This window comes from Phoxinus phoxinus (genome assembly GCF_949152265.1).
Source record: "Phoxinus phoxinus genome assembly, chromosome: 12".
NCBI lineage: Eukaryota > Metazoa > Chordata > Actinopteri > Cypriniformes > Leuciscidae > Phoxinus > Phoxinus phoxinus.
In genome coordinates this window covers 18,271,006-18,286,991 of record NC_136887.1, presented here as the reverse complement: position 1 = coordinate 18,286,991, position 15,986 = coordinate 18,271,006, and the positions used below count along the sequence as shown (strand labels likewise).

The following is a 15,986-nucleotide window of genomic DNA, read 5'->3' as shown; positions in this document are numbered from 1 at the left end:
ATATAAATATATATATATATATATATATATATAGTGTGTGTGTGTATAATTAAATCACAATCACCTGTTTTGAGACCAAAAAAAAAGACACATCTTGTAACAAAGACTTGAAAATAGATAAGCAAATTTACAATATGGATCTAAACTGACCAAAATATTAATTGTCTCCATCCTTCAAAATGATTTGCAATAACATTAATTTCTTAAATTACCAAAAGCATGATGTAATAAATATAGTATTTATACAAATATTTTCAGAATTTAATACAACCTATCTTATTTGGTATGGTTTCTTTTGATTCTTTGAAATTGTTTTCAAACATTTGCCAGGCCTAAGCACACTTATTGATATTAATATCATATTAGTTTCACAACAGACTGAAATTTAACGTATGTATTCATGTTATTCAAGTGCAAAATTTTTAAATGAGATAATTTATTGTTCATGTATTTAATGTTTTGAAAGATTTCATGCCAATGAGAAATGATATATACTAGAATAAAACATCACTCTTTACATAGTACACCCGTAATACACTTTCAGACAGAAAGACATGCTTCTGTAGTGCCATACACGTGAGACATGTCCACAATGTCCAATATCTTTGCATAATTTGAAATGCCCACACTCTTATCTTGATCACATACTTAGACGTTATGGCTTTCTCATTTTGCAAACTGTTGCATTTGTTCATGCTCTGTTGGGGCCGGTCTCATCTGAGTCGGGATCCTTCACACTGTCCTCACTTGGCAAGGACTCTTCACCAGAAGAATGGGAGCTGAAATCTGCCACTCCTGACTCCTGGTCACTATTGTCAGCATCAGAGCATTTTGGTTTGTCTCCAAACAGGCTAAGCTCTGTGCTCTCTCTCTCTCCTTGTTGTAAGGTGAAAACATTGGGAGCAGCACCTATAAAGCCACCAATGTAATCCTGAGGAGAATTGACCAGGCTTGCATCTAACGGTAAAGACCAAAGCATCTGATGTTTGACGTCCAACAAACCCTTCTGCATGTAAAGCGTTTTTGCACGCTCCTTACCCAGGACAGCCAGTTTCTGCAAAGGTAAAATATTTGATCACTAAAGTTAAAATGGTAAACATTGTGCGAATAAAAATTCTGCATTTGTAGAACATGCATATTAAGTAAACAACATGGTCTTTGTTCAAAGAGATTCGAAATAAAAACCTAATATGGCAAATATCTGATGTTGTACCTGCTCATAGACAGCCAGTTCTTCCTCAAGTTGCTGTGTTTCCTCTTTTATAGTCATCAAACAATCCATCTCAGACTGACGTGGGTGCAACTCGCGATCAAATCGATTATACAGCCTTCTCCAGTATCTAAACACAGGAAAGACAAACCATTTTTGCTGTTAAAAAAAACAAATAGCATATATCATTTAACAATTTCTTCTGTGTTGACTTTAAATTTGTTATAAATGCTTAGGACTAAAGAAAAAAAAAAACTGCATGAGAAAGAGAATCAAGAAAGGGAAAATATGTATTGTCAGGTCAAAATAGTGAGACAAAGCCTATGTATACAGGGGAAAAAACTTGTTCTGACATACTTAAAACAGAAGGGGGCAGTACTGGGTCTCAGAAGTCCCTGATTCCGGCTCTGATCGGCTTTATACAGAGGGTTCATGAAGTCCAGTTTGTCCTCCCATAAATGAGGCCATATGGAATGGGTTTTCTCTTTGATGCTACAGAAAAAAACATGCAGAGAATTTTAACATATTAAAATACCCCAACTATACTACTATACCCCAAATTTTAACAACAAAATCAAGTTTTTCATTCATGTCTCAAACACACAGGGCAATTACCACAGTTCTTTCCTTTCCTTCTGGCTGTTACAAATGAAGTTGCCATAGTTACAGGAGTAAACGTGGTTGTGGATGCTGATTAGAAACTTCTCATTGTACTCAAAAGAACAGGGAAACTGATCCATAAACTGCCATACACATTCCAGAAACTGGTCAATAACAGGTGACACTTCCTTGGCTTCTCCATCTAGATGACCGCATCTGAAACAGCCATGAAGTAAATTACATTTAGAATGAGCAATAGCATCTAGCACATCAGAAAAAACGGAGTGAATTTTAAGATGAAGTCCAACCTGTGTGAAAACTTGTGTCCAAATGAAACCCAGTCTTTCTCAATCAGCACCTACACATACAATAAAACAAGGTTTTACTTACACAATTGTAAAAAAATGTTTGGGGTTAGTAATAGTCAGACTTTGTTTTAAAGAAATTAATACTTATATTAAGCAAGGAAACATTAAACTGATCAAAAGTGACAAACTAATTTATAATGTTACAAAAGATGTCCATTTTAAATAAACGCTGTTCTTTTGAACTTTCCATACATCAAAAAATATTGAGCAATATTAGGTTTTCACAAAAACATTAAGCAGAAACTGTTTTCAACAGTGATAATAAAAAATGTTTCTTGAGCACCAAATCAGCATATTAAAATGATTTCTGAAGGATCATGTGACACTGAAGACTGGAGTAATAATGCTGAAAATTCAGCTTTGCCATCACAGGGAACAAGTTACATTTTTAATATATATTAAAATAGAAAACAATTATTTTAATTTGTAATAATATTTCATTTTACTGTATTTTTGATGCAGTCTTGGTGAGCATAAGATACTTCTTTCAAAAACATTAAGAAATCTTGTAATGGTAGTGTACTTGAAAACAGTTTGAAGGTTTAAAGACAACTAGAAGTAATTTGTAAACTGACTTCTTCAAAAAGTGCCTACACTAGCGCTAGCAGAACATTGATCTATTTGTTTAAACGTTCTGACCATCTTGTTTAACTGATCAATAAAAGGCAGAGGAACAACACGTGAAACCCCTTTGAAAACATGCAATATTTTTGCAATTCCGTTTGATGGTGCTTGTGCATCTGCACAGACTTACTTGCTAGTGTATCAGGAAATGAGATGGTATTCCCAGACAGACTTAATCTGTGCTTGAAATTATGTTTCTCTAAACTGAGCTCTGCTATTGAATGAAACCTCTCCAGCAGAGATCCAGCTTGAGTCGATCCTTGTGATTAAATGAGCAAGACTCATGGGAAGCCTGTCAGTTATGCATCTTCTTACACTGTGAACTCAGTGACTTGAATGAAAAATGTTTACCATGAGTCCCTTGAGGGTCCTGTAGTAGGGGTCCAGAAGCACACTGGCCACAGAGCAAACCTGAGCCGTCCTATCCCAGCCATCAGAGCAATGAACCAGGACACTGACCCCTTCCTCTGCCACGGCCTGTGTGCGTGTCAGGAAAGAACATGAAATCAGTACCGGAGCAAGAGCTCATGCATGGGCTGACTCATCTTTTACCTTAGATATGAAGATTCCAGCTTCCATGATCGATTTGATGTGTCTTAACCAATCAGAATTTTCAAGCCCCAAGAGAAATTCTCTCATGGTGGGAGAACGCAGTGCAGAAACTAAAAAAAAAAAAACTTTGAGAAGATCCAGACAAATTCACTACTAAAGTTTATATACGATCCTGTGAAAAGGCGATGATGAAAACCAGGAGCTTTATTGAGAATTTACAGTAGGGAAATTATATGAGGAATTTTAAAGTGCTCAATATTTACTTTGGCTTTGCAAAGAAAGCTAGTGACTAACAAAAGTGTCCTCTGTGAGTGTCTTCTTTATTTATGTTACTTGAAATATGCACTGCTGATAAATTGACTTGATGACAGAGCTGTCTTATGGCTCATTAGTTATTATGACAACCAAATAAATGTGTATTTATATAAGTGGCATTGATTCTTTTTCTCCAAACCAACATAAACATTCCCTGTGAGCACTGTAAGCTTTGATATGTCAACAGTTCAAATGTGATAAGAGTATTTAAGGGCTGGTGACGTCCCATGAGAACACTGCAGATGACAGCTGCTGAAGCCAATATACTGAAAACCCCACTCACTTTTGCTGACAGAGACCAACTTGACTGTATTTCTAGGAAGAATCAAGCATGCTGTAATGAGACCTCAAACGGTCTCTGCTGGAAGCCTACAAGATTATTCGACCAGATGACTCCCTAATGTTTTACGGGTCAAAAAGCTATCACACCCAGTGCCGCTATTATTTCTTCAACACTGGAAGATATCATTCTCACGCCCTCCTTTTCTCAATCAGGGGAAAAAGGTCCCCAATCGTCAAGTCAACAAAACAAAAATAGGCAAGGAATAAAAGCCAGATGGATTCAAAGCACCCCTACTACACTGTCTGCTTTGCCAAGAAACTCTCCTGTGGTACAATCTACGGCTTCATTGCAGAACGTCTTTATTATAGATGATAAAATGCTAAGTGGTCTTAAGATCTCCCATAAAATTGAAGGGGAGCTGTTATATACTGGTTCAAGCTGGTTCAACAGAAGGATCTTTGGATCTAACACACTGGTTAATATGGGACAATTCATTTTCTCACTTAATAAGATGGAGACAATACCCTCTATGAGTTTCTGCAGACTGTTCCTCATCACATGGATGTTTTCAATGCCGATGAACTGGAATTTAATGTTGCAGTAGTTGTCCTCATTTTCGTAGCCTTTGCCCGCAGCTCGGTTTGCCATTGCGTTTAGCTGGAAATACATGAGATTCTCACATACAGCGTCTTTCATGTGTAATTCTGGTATCGGGTTCATCGTATACTGATATTAAGTGGACTGACCTTGGGTCTGGTGTCCACAACATACATGAATCTGCTGCCAGGATTCGACTTCATGATGGCCTGCAGCATTTGTTCGTCCTCCAGGCAGCGAGCACTGAAGCCAGAAAGAGGCTGACTGCTGCGACATATTGTGGCCTAAAGAAAAGACATCATGTGAGTCGTGTTTGCATATGTTGGCATCCTGCGGTGTCCAGATAAGACATGACCAAAAAAAAAACACTGAAAACTTCTCATTAGTTCTTCATATTAGTGTAGGACAAGACTAAGTGGTTCAGGGTTTATTTTAGTGTGCAAAATATTCACATAAATAAATACATACATGAAAATATATTTTAATTGTATTAGTAGTATGTATACAAATACATAAATGTAATTAATAAAAAAAATACATTCCATAAACTAGTCTAGCAAAAATGCAACTATCATCTGACCTCAAAGTAAATCCCAGCCTGATTCTTTTATGCTCAATATATAAAATTCAGCTTGAAGAACAAAGGGAAAGGTATTGAAGCTTGTTTTCACCATGGAATACAAAAGAAAAAAAGGTAACAGCCTACGGCTGCGGCTGTAAAGGTTTTTATCTCACAATTCATACTTTTTTTCTCAGAATTGCATGATTTAATGTCGCAATTGTGAGAAAAATGTCAGAACCGCGAGTTTATATCAATTCGCGATTTTGACTTCTATTCTCAGAATTGTGAGATATAAACTCGCAATTACAAGTTATAAAGTCCAATTCTGAGGGGAAAAAAACTATATATGTATATTATTTCTTTATATATAATTCTGAGAAAATAATTACATTGAAATGTAAACTCGCAATTGTGAGAAGAAAGTTAGAATTGTGAGATTTAAAAAAAACTTTTACATTATTCCGTGGCAGAAACAAACTTCCATAGAAAGGGGACCCAGGCTAAAAAAAAGCAATATATGATATTATTAAAATGTATAAAATTATACATTTCAATTTGAATAATTTTTAAATCAAAATGATATTTTAATACTTTAAATAAAGCTATCGTACAGAGTAATCCCCAGCCTGATAATTTCACGATTGATTAATAAATGAAACTGTAAGAACAGAAGATCACAATGTTCTCTCAGTGGAATGGGTATTTCATGAGAATTTGGCCCTGTCCTCATAAAACTCTGAGCTTGCAATATTACATTTTTAGACACTGTTCTAATCATATTTTGGGGTTAACGAACCATGAATGGGGGGGGGGTATATTAAACTGTAACTGACCCCTTAGGGCCTCACCATTATGATCCTTATGTGGAGGTCACAAGCTTCTCCATGTGGTTTGAATTCATGTGTCCAAAAGAAAACACAGAGAATCCAAGGGGAATATTTGACCTCAATGAAATGAAACGTCTTTTAACAGAGTGCCGAACCCAAGAGGGGGCTTTACCATGCTTTTAAATTATCCAGTATATTGTAATTCAAAAAACAAAACAAGCACTTTCTTTGTAAAGAAATCATACCAAGCTGGAGTTTAATGCTAAATCAAGCTGCATCACATTTATGGTTCTTCTTGAGTTTTTTTTATATATATACCGAGCGCTCAAGTCTCAAGAACACTATGTTCTTGAACCTTGAACTCGCATCCTCAATCTGATGAAAGTATTTGGCAGGCAAGGACATATGAAAGAAAGGATAAAATTCTCCACAGCCTCATTAAAAGGGGCCGATGAATGCTAAGACTGCAGAGAGAATGTGCCAGATGGAGGCAGACTTACATGATTTTCCTTGCAGTAGTATGACAACGTGGGAAATCGACCTCTGCTACGGAACTTAGAGCTCCCTACGATGACAGGGAGGGTGACGGATTTAGGCACAAACAAGTCAGATGGGTAAGTATCACACACCTGTGTCACAAAAAGAAAAGTTATAAAAAAACTAAACAACTAAACAAACTACACTGATTGTGTTTACATAGTGCTGGTGGGTGATACACTAACTCTGTACTCTCGGTTGATGGGGGTGACATGCCACTGCTTATTTGGAAGTCCCATTCGACTGTATTCAGCCTTCATATCTAAAAAGTCCCATGAGTGCTCCCGTTCAGCTTTGTCAGCATTAGGATTGAAGGAAAAACAATACAACTCTTCATATTTTTCTGCAAGACAAAGGAAAAACAACATGACAAAATGTCCTTGTACACTGAAATATAGAAAAGTGTATCGAATAACTATAATTTGTTTTAAACATTATGGCCCGGTTTTACAGACAGGGCTTTAGATTAAAGGGCATCTTGCAGGGGTTTTTTTTTCTTCAAAATTAATATATAACCTTGTATGAAAATACCATATGAAAAGTAAATGCAGGATTTCAAATCGTTTTGCAAGACATAAGGGCACAAATTTAGTAGAAAACGTGACCGTTTCCTTGACCGTGTTGAAAAAACGTTTTTTTTTTCACCATCGCGTCATATTACGCCAGGATTAGGCCTTAGTTCAATTAAACGTGCCTTAGAAAAAAAACATAACTGGTGTGCATCTTGAGACAAAACAATGGCAGTGACATTTTCTAAGATATTTCAGTCAGTGCAAGTTGCTTTCAGTTAAAACATGTATTTTAGTCTGGGACTAGGCTTAAGCCTTGTCTGTGAAACCGGGGGTATATTAAACATACAGATGCTGATTTGTCTGCAACAATATTTCAAGAACAAGTTGTGTCCCAAATGCACTTATACCAGGGGTGTCCAAACTTGATCCTGTAGAGTTTAGCTCGCACCTGACTGGAAGTTTCTAGTATGCCTAGTAAGACCTTGATTAATTAGGTGTTTAATTAGGGTTTGGAGCTAAACTCTGCAGGACAACGGCACTCTAGGACTGACGTTGCCTATTCCTGTACTCAACCATGTAGTGCAGGGCTGGGCAACTCTGGCACTCGAGATTTCCCTGAATAGTTTATCTCCAACCCTAACCAAAAACACCTGAACCAGCTAATCAAAGTCTTCAGGATTACTAAAAAGCTACATTTGTCCAGCCCTGGTGCAGTGTGTGAATTTGAAAAGGTTATTTTGTAATCCAGTATTGGAGTCTGACAGCCTTTCCCCCTCCGGTACAGGAAAGTTGCAGCAGTTGAGTGCATGTGTCCAACATTCCACACTTTGTTTTTCCGGTTAAGTAAGTGCATCATCCGGGCCTTTTTCTTTCAAGAATATTCAGTGTGAACGCACTACGCACACACTACAAAATGTAGAATAGTGCACTTGTATGCCAAATGATATACACACATTATATTCTTAAAATGTATGCAAAGCGACCCACCTGGTCTAGACAGACGTGAAAGTGAAATGTAAACATCATGGCAGTCGCTCTCTTGAGGAATAATAAACTGTATGACCTGAAAGTTCTTGCAGTGGATTAACAAAGGGTATCCACTCTGAGATGCTTTATGCTTTACAACATTACACACTAAACTGTGCAGAACCTGTGAAAAACAAGCATACTGTGTCAGTTATTGTACTTATAAGATTTTTAGAGCACAGAAATACTTGACAATGATGATAAACCGCAAATATCAATGGCATTAGTTATGGCATGAACACACTGACTTTTTGGGACTTTAGCTTATTCACCATATCGCCCAGAGTTAGATAAGTCCATACATACCCTTTTCATCTCTGTGCGTGCCGTAACTCTGTCTGACGCACCCACCGCTAGCCTAGCTTAGCACAAAGACTGGAGGTAAACGGCTCCAGCTAGCATACTGCTCCCAATAAGTGACAAAATAACACCAACATTTTCCTATTTACATGTTGGATACGGTGAATAAGCTAAAGTCTCAAAAAGTCGGCGTGTTCCTTTAATACATTTGACATGGCAAGCACTTACCCACAGCTCATTTCTGTTCTCAGATCCTTTACCTACAAAGATAGTGTGTGTGGCTGTCAGGTAGAGCGTGCCCACTTGAGTTCTTCGAGAGGAACTTCTATCCACTAACCAGACATTTTCTACCTGCAATATATAACCAAGTTAATTAGACCAGGGGTTTTCGATGCCACAGACCCCCATATATGATTACCCTCATGTGAGGAACTCCCATCCTAAAATATAAAAAATCATCTATCTTTTATAAATGGCCAATTTATACACTGGAAAATAAATATTATAGATTTCAAATTAATTTCTACTAAGTTACATTATTGTTATTTTTTTGTACTCATTACTATAGTAATGCACTGATAAATGTATTATTTATTTGCATATTTCATTTTTATTTATAATAATGAGAATTCTTATTTTAATCTAATTTAATATATTAAATAGATTAATGCCTAACTAATTAATCCCTGCTCACATTTTTCACTTGTGGCCTTGAAAACCTCTGAATTAGACAACATTAGTATTAGTGATGCTGCACTATAAAGTACCATACCACAAACATAATAGCGAGCATCCCTCTGCCCTGTGGTGATACTGTGTTTAAATAATCTGCAATCAATTGGCACACAATAGCAAAACTAATTCCTATTGTGAATATGGCTTTTCAGTAATTTCCTTATTTAATTTTCAGTAATTATAACTGATCAGATGTAGGCCTTTACTTTTTCCCTTTAACATTTTGTCTCAGTGTGCTGAGTTAATTGATTCCAGTAAATTAATCCATTTACAAGTATAAAACCTCAAATTACAAATGATGAAACATGTGGAAGCAATGCATGGAGATGTGTGGTTCATGGCATGTAAAGGGAATCATTGTATCATGGATGCTGGACATTTACCTTTGGCATTCTGATGTGCTCCATCTCTGACCACCACACCTCTGGCGCGTGCAGCTTATCGGGGTACAGAAATACTTCTTAGTGTCATGCTGAACGAGTGTTATTGTGTTAATTTAAACACAATATTTCCAAGTATTGTTATAAACGCTGCGCTTCTTTGAATCCGGGTTGATAGGGATATGGCTCCTCCCGTCATCTGTAGTGATTCACCGTCAGGTCTCTGCGCTCAGTGCGTGGCCCGCTGCAGGGTCCTAAAGCCCGCTTCAAACACGTTTCATCGTGATTTTAGTTATGAAAATGTAATCATCATCGGTAGGCTATTGTTTATATCTGTACGCTAAAAGAAATAGGGTATTCGTGTGAGTATATAGAGCATGGATGTCATTTTCTTAATTTCATGTAATTATGAAACACTCCAGAGGTGATGTTTGAAATCCAGGATACAAAAAAGCCAATATCCATTGTATTTGGCCAAGAAGAAAGATACAACTTGACTTGTATGTGGGGCATGTTGACACACTATCTAGTTGCACTAAAAATGTTTTCGAGTCTCTGTTTCTAATCTGAAAACATCATGTTAGAAAATACAGAAATTACTGGATAATGGCTGTAGGCCTGATGTAGGGGGTGCTTTTAAAGTCACCATGAAATCAAAATTGATATTTCTTATTTTTTAATGGAATATTGCAGTAAATTACAAATAAACGATCCGTGCACATCAGTATTTTTTTTTTAACTCACGTGCCCTTGTAATCTTTAAATCCCCCCTACCCCCATTGTGGGGAACTAACTCTAAATTTTAGTAACTTACATTTTAAGCACAATATTGCCTGCTACTTTGTCTGTTTTTGAGTTTAGTAAATGACTCATTGATATGTTAAAACAAGCAGCCAAACAAACCGTTTGGATTGATGGCTAAATCGGACTGAAAAGCCGAAATGTAAACACCTCAATCTCGATTCAAATTATATTTTGATCAGACTAGAAGACAAATAATCTGATCAATTGGAAAAAATAAGCATGCAAACAGTAAAATCAGTCTATTTTGTCAATGGGATTCAAAAATATATTGGCACATTCTTACGTCTTACGAACGTAACATAGGCTAGCCTACTTATATTTATACTTATATTTAGGCTATTTGTGTATTGGTCAGTAGAGGACATTGGATATTTACTAAATATTTGCATGTCTTATGACATGTCAGGTTTCTTTTTTGATATGTCATCAAGACAAAAATGACAATTAACCAGGATCATATAGTAGCCTATGCAGGTAAACCAGGGGCGGAGCGGGGGGGTGGCTAATTGGGCTTAAGCCCCGAATGTTTTGTCAAAGCCCCGAATCTTTTAGGTTTTTTAAAATAACTTCAACTTTGTTTCATTTCCTCTCAGTCTTTCTGACTGGAGCGGCAAAAAATGAAACAAAAGCTCTATTACCGTGCGTGGTGGCGGACGGTAATGCATCGCGCATCACTCAGCTTGTTTGCCAACTGCCAATAAAAAACTAACGAAGAATATAAATCTTCTTCTTCGTCGTTGTCATCAGGGGCTGGCGGGCTGTTGATGTTTTCACCGGCGTCGTAGCGAGCTTACTGGCTAACCGGCTGAAGTTAATATTGACATAAAGTTTTTTATATGGAACACTAACAGTAAACCTCACCGGCCGGAGAGAGATTCAGAAGTAGCGTCGGACGAACCGCGGACAAGTGTATGCTGCGTTCACACCAAACGCGAGTAACGTTAGAGCGTCTGGCGCGAGTGATTTCAATGTTTAAGTCAATGTGAAGATGCGTTTATGCCAGTCTGGAGGTCCTGCGGCACGAATGAGGCATTTAGCACGGCAGGCGCGAATTCACCTCATTCGCACGTCCAGTTTTTTTTTTTTTTTTTTTTACCGAGTAGGCCTAACTATCATCATTTTCCCAGATAGTGTATAGATTTTTAAGCATTCTATTATCTCAAACAGCCTGAAAAATAGTGCATTTAGCTGACGTAAATGGGAAAAAAAATCTCCCCGGGGGAGTATGCCCCCGGACCCCCCTAGATGATTACTCTTTTTAAAAGATTTTATGACAGTAGTAAAATTATGATTAATTGTAAAGAAAATGTCATTGATAAACTGTTGGATAACCATGCGCCCATATACTGTCTTCTTGGCTTTTGCCCTAATTAATCTCAATTAATTTTACCAGTTGATACTTTTCCCCCTAAACTCTTGTTCATTTAGTTAATAATAGCACAAATTAAGTTCACAGATAACAATCTTTCATTCTATAAAACACTCTCCATTCTGCCTGTCCTTCACTAACTCTCTCCCCCATCTCTCTACACAAAATACATATTGACACTGCTGTGACGTCATATGAATCTTTGAGTTAATCAGTGAGCCTTTTTAGACAGTTGATTGTGCAGTTTTGTTCAGTATAAACAGCATTAATGTTGAGGGGGAAAAAGTGTGAAGGACTTTGATTTGCCAATTGACCAATTCAAGTCCAATCACAATATGGGATTTAGTTCAATGCTGTTTGTCTTTTTAGTATGGAGATTGTTTGTCCATTCTAATAGATTACTCCAGAAGGCAAATCACTGTTGCGTTACATTTAGGAGATCACCTTTTCCATACAGTATAAGCTTAAAATATAACCTATAGCCTACATCTAAGTGATCAGTTTCACAACACCAAAATTGTTATGGTGGATTTTATACTGTAGCCTCCCATCTTTCCTGTTCAAGCTTGCAGAATTTGAGTAGGCCTACTATGATAATGCATTTAGCCTGAAAGCATATATGTAGTGTTGCTCTCATTCGCTCATTCTCTAAATATGCCTCTGATAACCATCCATGTCCTAGATTTGAGCAATACTTACAATGAAGTCAATAATTATCACCCTTATCAACATATAGCACACTCAATCTTATTGTTCCATATATGAAATGAGGGCAGATCCACAGGACCAACTTATGATCAAGTGCTCTGCTCACACCCATAAGGGTAATAAAGCAGGATTGGGACCTCCGTAATGGCCCGGTTTCTGTAACTAAGGACTGATCCATCAGCCTTCAGCTATATCCGAACATTATTCATAAATCTTTATATCATTAGCTGGCATGCAAAAATCAACAAATGTATTCAGTGTCTAAAAAAATCAAACTTGTGGCCTAGTAACTGAATTCCTCGCTTCGCGGTTGGCACAGAAAATTGATTACCGGTAAACTAAAAAAACCCTGGGGCAGTTTCTTACAGGAGCACTGTGCTTAAGAAGATTACACAAATTGCGCACGTTTTTTAATAAAGAAAGCATTAAGTATATCTCACAATACACACAGGTGATCATTTCAGCCTTCACATTGGCATTCAATATAAACAAGATTATAGGTATTAAGGAAGATTTGGGTCAGTATGTCACTATTCAGTGTGTAAGTTTCTATTCATTTCCCCTCTCGTTGCATTTACTGCATGTTATGATATCAGATGATGTTTTCTTAGCACAAAAATAAAGCTTTTATAGTCTTACCTCCACCAATCTTGCCTTAGGAATTGAAGTGATGTCATAGCTGACTAGTTTCCCATGCTAATGCTCACTGTAACAGATCGAACCTGTCTAGATATTCAACTTTAGCAGAGTCAGCACACCGGATCATTCAAGTCTAGACTTATAATCTTCTAGCAGACAGCTGTAAGTGAAGTATAAAAGATCTATCAGGCTGAACATTTGAAAGATTGTTCTCTTTGTCATTTAATGCAGGATGGTTAACAGGGAACTGAACTCCAAGGACTCAGCCAGTGTCCACCGTTGGTGCGTCATCAAAACAAAAGCAAGCACAAATTGACGTTCATTGCATGAAACTTATTTGCTCTCATAGATAAAGAAGCTGAGAGGGCAGTTCATCTTTGTAACAGCTGCATGTGTTTTGCAGCAATGACACTGCATGAAACTAAAGTTGATTGCACAGCAGTTTTACAATTTGCATCCATGTATGCATACTTATCTGCTGGAATCAGCTTGTACTGTCCTTTCTTCCCACTAATAATTGACTTGAACATTTCCTGGTGACAGCTCCGTTAAGTGGTGGAGTGTCCCTATGACAAACAGTGCTGTATAGCGGTGTTGACATTAGAACCAATATTTTTGCATTAGATGAATCAACTACGGTCATGTGCGTGACATCGGCAATCTTGTAATCAGTTGTGCCGGCCTGTCCTGAGAAGCAGAGGAAAACCCACAGTATTTAGAAAACCTCTCTCTCATTTTGGGAAAAATTGGTTTATGACATGAAATGAATGTGCAGTTCAACAGGTTTCATCCCATTTGTCCAAGGATCTTGTCTTCTTTTGTTCTCTAAGCTGTGTAGGACTACAGTATATTGGCAGATTAATACAGCTGCTCTTTGGACTTGATTGTATGCCCGAAAAACAGTGAGAGATGTTCACCAGTGCCCATTCACTTGTTTTTATGCAATTTAAAGGCTGTTAATATGAAATGAACCAACCGATTCTGTTTTGTTTGTGCACATCTCATGATGTTTCAAAAGTTATTTTAGTAAGAAGTTGCATTAGGCTTTTGATGCAATTTCTTTTGCTTCATGTCAGGTCTGTCTTTACCTGCAGCTGTGCCAGCACTGGCAAATGCTGTAAACCACATTCCCTGAATGTCTGTAAGGCAGCCTTTCTGCTGTTTCCCTGGATAGTGGATGAATGTTTGCTGTGCTTACTTACCCATCCATTCAGGATGGCATTTGCTTTCACTGTGGTGTTCAGATAGATAAAGGGCACAGAATGGACACAGCCTTACAACTGATGGAGAAAAACATCTCAGTCTGACACGTGCTAGATCAGAGAAAGACTATTTACCACACAGTTACAGATGCTTTCACCTTTTCAGATTGACACACTGCATAACAGATTTCACAATTCAAGTCACAATTGGTGGGGTATGCAAAATACCTAATTGTCAGGTTAATTCTTCACTCCTGGCCTTTAGTATCATTGAGTGAGCATATCCATACCTTTTTTATGTGTATGAAATACACTCACCAGCTACTTTAGAAGGTACACCTCTCCAACTACTGTTAACGCAAATATCCAATCAGCCAAGCAACTCCATGAATTGCATGAATCCAATCACATGGCAGCAACTCCATGAATTGAGGCTTGTAGATATTGTCTACTATCTGCTGAAGTTCAAACTGAGCAGAATGGGGAAAATAGTGATTTTGGATAATAGTGAGAATAGGGAAAATAAGAAGTGAAGTTCTTTGAACATGGCATGGTTGGTGCCATATGGGCTGGGTGCGTTTCCCAAAAGCATGGTTAGCCAACTATGGTCGCAACTGAAGTTCCGCCGTTATCAGCATTGTTCAACGAGTCGGTGTTTCCCGAAACCACAGTTCCAACGAACATTCGCAAACAGCATCGCAAAGTTATGTGTTTGGAACTACAGTTCTCGACCTGTGGTTAGAAGCAGAGTTTCTTGTTTGCATGACATGTGGACTCAATAAATCCTTATCTTGAGCCTAATAAGCAAGCTAACATTCAGTACAATCTATATCTTTTATTTAGAATACATACAAATGTAATTTATGTCTTTTAGTTTGTCAAGAGATTTTAAGCACCGTTTTTGAAGAGTGCGCATGTGCGTACGTGCTCTAATAGACTACGTAAGAACGAGCTTATGATTGAATCTGAAAAATGAGAAATAGTCTTCAGATGCCATGTCCATGATTAATAGCAAAACGTCTAGTATTAATTCGATCTCAAACAGATTCATTAAAAGTATCCACCACCTGCGTGACATCATTAACCAACATGGTTGAATGACCAATTTGTGACAAATACAGGTTTCAGGAAACAGTCGTGCCAGCAAGTTACGTCGTTGTACAGGAAACACACTCCTGGTTGTGAGTATTCCATAAACTGCTGATCTTCTTGGATTTTCACACACAACCATCTTTAAAGATTATTTTCCGAAAAATAGAAAATATCCAGTGAGCGGCAGGTCTGTGGGTGAAAATGCCTTGTTGATGCCAGAGGTACGAGGAGAATGGCCGGACTGGTTCAAGCTGATAGAAAGGCAACAGTAACTTAAATGCACTTGTTACAACTAAGGTCTACAAAAGAGCATCTCTAAACACACAACACATTGAACCTTGAAGCAGATAGGCTACAGCAGAAGAAGATCACACCGGGTGCCACTCTTGTCAGCTAGGAACAGGAAACTGAGGCTACAATTCGCACAGGCTCGCCAAAACTGGACATTGGAAGATTGGAAAACGTTGCCTGGTCTGATTAGTCTCGATTTCAGCTGCGACATTCAGATGGTAGGGGCAGAATTTGGCTTGAACAACATTAAAGCATGGATCCATCCTGCCTTATAAATGGTTCAGGCTGCTGGTGGTGTAATGGTGTGAGGGATATTTTCCTGTATTTTTGTTTACCATATCCATTCATGACCAGTGTACTCCTCTTCTGATGGCTACTTCCAGCCACAAAAAAAAAAAAAAAACTGATTTCTTGAACATGGCAATGAGTTCACTATACTCAAATGTGGATGGA

At 37.7% G+C, this 15,986-nt stretch overlaps 1 protein-coding gene across 4 annotated transcripts; it reads right to left on the bottom strand.

Moving 5' to 3' along the window:
- Positions 1-27: 27 nt before the first annotated feature.
- On the bottom strand, positions 28-13,220 carry mtmr7a (myotubularin related protein 7a). Of its 4 annotated transcripts, none has more exons than XM_079630954.1 (15): positions 12,949-13,220; positions 9,432-9,768; positions 8,542-8,664; positions 7,975-8,137; positions 6,661-6,818; positions 6,439-6,567; positions 4,699-4,833; positions 4,477-4,609; positions 3,355-3,464; positions 3,154-3,279; positions 2,119-2,168; positions 1,826-2,026; positions 1,568-1,702; positions 1,214-1,340; positions 28-1,054 (listed from the first exon to the last, which is right to left on the bottom strand). In XM_079630954.1, the coding sequence occupies exons 2-15, from the start codon at positions 9,453-9,455 to the stop codon at positions 692-694; spliced, it is 1,977 nt and encodes a 658-aa protein (XP_079487080.1). In that variant the 5' UTR covers positions 9,456-9,768; positions 12,949-13,220; the 3' UTR covers positions 28-691. The 4 variants fall into 4 exon arrangements, with proteins under 4 accessions (XP_079487080.1, XP_079487082.1, XP_079487081.1 ...); XM_079630956.1 differs by having other exon boundaries at positions 9,432-9,692; XM_079630955.1 differs by having other exon boundaries at positions 9,432-9,682.
- Positions 13,221-15,986: the final 2,766 nt, after the last annotated feature.

Excerpts from the sequence above, each read along its gene's own strand:
- mtmr7a (XM_079630954.1), bottom strand. The coding sequence starts at position 9,455 with ATGGAGCACATCAGAATGCCAAAG. Across the intron at positions 8,138-8,541 it reads AGAACAGAAATGAGCTGTGG|GTTCTGCACAGTTTAGTGTG; the intron begins GTAAGTGCTTGC and ends TGTTTTTCACAG. Across the intron at positions 1,703-1,825 it reads AAGGAAAGGAAAGAACTGTG|CATCAAAGAGAAAACCCATT; the intron begins GTAATTGCCCTG and ends TTTTTTCTGTAG.